This window comes from Zerene cesonia, chromosome 19 (genome assembly GCF_012273895.1).
Source record: "Zerene cesonia ecotype Mississippi chromosome 19, Zerene_cesonia_1.1, whole genome shotgun sequence".
Taxonomy (NCBI): domain Eukaryota; kingdom Metazoa; phylum Arthropoda; class Insecta; order Lepidoptera; family Pieridae; genus Zerene; species Zerene cesonia.
The window spans coordinates 2,270,618-2,273,258 of record NC_052120.1 but is presented as its reverse complement, the minus strand read 5'-3'; the positions used below and the strand labels follow the sequence as shown (position 1 = coordinate 2,273,258).

General features: G+C 32.8%; 1 protein-coding gene across 1 annotated transcript in view; it reads right to left on the bottom strand.

Moving 5' to 3' along the window:
* The window catches only part of LOC119834289 (neuromedin-U receptor 1-like), a 3,800-nt gene extending 2,196 nt beyond the window's left edge, over positions 1 to 1,604 (bottom strand). The window contains exon 1 of the mRNA XM_038358627.1: positions 996 to 1,604. Within this exon, the coding sequence (XP_038214555.1) occupies positions 996 to 1,604 (609 nt within the window). The remainder of the gene's footprint in view (positions 1 to 995) is intronic.
* Between the last annotated feature and the right edge of the window lie 1,037 nt (positions 1,605 to 2,641).

The window sequence follows — 2,641 nt, the reverse complement described above, 5'->3', positions numbered from 1 at the left end:
TGTATCTCCTTTTTTTTTAGTATAAGTTGTTTTTGTATTTTGTTGGCAGCACAATAAAGTGTATAAATAAATAAATAAGTGTATAAAGCCATGAATCACCTCGGATTGAATTCATACGTATGTATGTCTTAAATGTCTTTATGTAACTATTACCTAATCATCTAATACGAAAACACATAAAAATATTAAAACTTCTGTAAAAAAGCACATCAAAAATGATAAAATAAAATTCAGCAGCAGTTGAATAAAAATAAAACAAATCTAACACACAAATGCAACGTAAAACCATTCAAAATATAAGTCAAACAACAAATTAGACAATTTTTCTCTGACAAAATCCTGAATCGATCGTTAACGATAATCGATAAGGCGATTCATTTTCCCCTCCCTCACCGACGAACAGAAGTACGTAAATTCAATATGAAAATTAATAATGAGAGCTCTCTCAGATTAGGTACTGAATTATTTCTAATTGAGTGTGTTTTGAAGTGTCTCCAAATTGCTATAAAAATTTAATAATCAATAGAAAACTATAGGCCTTAATAACGATTCCTCAAAAAGCGCTTGAAAACAACACCTACAAACTAACATGTAATTTAACGAAATATCAACTAATTTCAGACATTGAATTGCAAAGAGTAAGTGTTATTCGTATGGCTAAGTCGTAAACGTGTGTTAAAATTGGATAAATGCGAAGCGTCTGCTATTTATCTAGGCTAGCTGTATACTGTTTCGGATAACATAGATATATAGGCAACAGCTTAGTTAAGATTTCATTGTGTATTGTAAACTAATCTTTCTTTTCTCTTACTGACTATGTAATGTTTAACTATTTGAATTTATAAAGATTTTAATTCAAAAACATCGTACTTACTAATAATTTTGTTCACTTTACGTCTATTATCCCGATGGTTGAATATTTTGCCATTCGAATTAGATTTTTCGTTATGATTCACTTTAAAAGCAATCATTGCATAAACGAATATCATAATCACCAGGGGGAAGACAAATGTTACTAGAGCCAGAACCCCGTTGATTTTTCTTGCTATCTCCGTTGGAACAGTAAAGCAGATAGACATCTTTTTCGTCTTGATAAAACCGACTGTCCAAATTTCTGGTAATGATTCCAATATAGCCACTATCGATATGACCGTTATGACTTTAGCCACTCTCTTGCAAACCGGAGAAGAACCTAACAGCATTGGGTACCAAATAACTATATATCTCTCAATCGCAAGAATAGTCATCACTAGAATACCATTGTTCCACAAACTCACTACAAAGAAAAATCTCAGTTTGCACATGCTCTCAGCAACTTTAGAGAAGTCAGTTAAATAATCGTAAATGTCGAATAGAATTGAAAAGGTCACTATTAAATCGGACACTGCCAAGTCGAACAGATAGAAATTCGTCGCTGTGTGCATCGATTTCACTGAGTAGATCACATAGCACGTTAGCACGTTACCGATCATGCTGACGAAGAAAATTACGAGTAATATTACAACGCAGCATATGTCAATCCACTGCGACTTCTCCTCGAAAGCTTTGATGAGAAAATGAGACCAGATTTTCAAGTCATCTTCTTCATTTTGCGTGGAATTCATCGTTACCTAAATGATCTTGGTAAAACTGTACCGAGAGGTGTTTCACTGAATACAACTAACAATTATGTGAGCCCAGGCATGCGGACGGTAACCCAACTGTTTGCTCATCTACGTTATTGTATTAATCGTGTTTGCTTATTAAAGTATGCTTTTCGATTAAGTGGATTAAACTATCGAAAAATAATTATAATGTTGGCAATACAATTACCCGCTCCATGTCCTTGATGTTTTGGTAATTTATTACCCAGATATCCAAATCTACCACTTTTTTCTCAAACTATAATAATACTAGCTGCGCCCCGCGGTATCACCCGCGTAAGTCCGTATCCCGTAGGAACATCGGGCTATAAGGTTGCCTATGTGTTACTCCATTTGTCCAGCTATCTACGTACCAAATTTCATTGCTATCGGTTTAGTAGTTTAGGTTAAAGAGTAACAAACATACACACATCCATACAAACTTTCGCATTTATAATATTAGTAGGATAATAGGATAAGATAGGATAGGATAGGAAGTAGGATTTAAAGAAAAACATAATATTTATGTAGTACCTGGATAACTAGACACCCTAATATATAAAGCTTATCTTAATGGGAAAAAAGTTGATCCACAGAATATTTGTAAAAACTCTTAGTATAAACTAATTCGTGTTGTCCCACTAAATAACCTTATATTGTGATACATAAAAAACATGACATACCTTTTCGCATGGGTAATTTGCGTGGTCGGTACTTTTGTCATATTGTCTGCTATATGTATAGTATTATGTTATCTGTGGCATACACTATATAATGTTTACATTGCTGTTAAGTGGATTAAATTAATAACAACAAGTATTGACTGTGTAAATATTAGTTTGTAAATATTAACCTTTTAAATTAATTATCGCATCGACGGTACATTAGAATAACGTCAATGAAATAATCGTCATATATGTTATACACTTAGTTTAGTATTTTAGATCGTTTATTTCTATTTTGATGAGTGGGAATCCCTACTAATATCACAAATGCAAAAGTAACTCTTTATTTCTCTG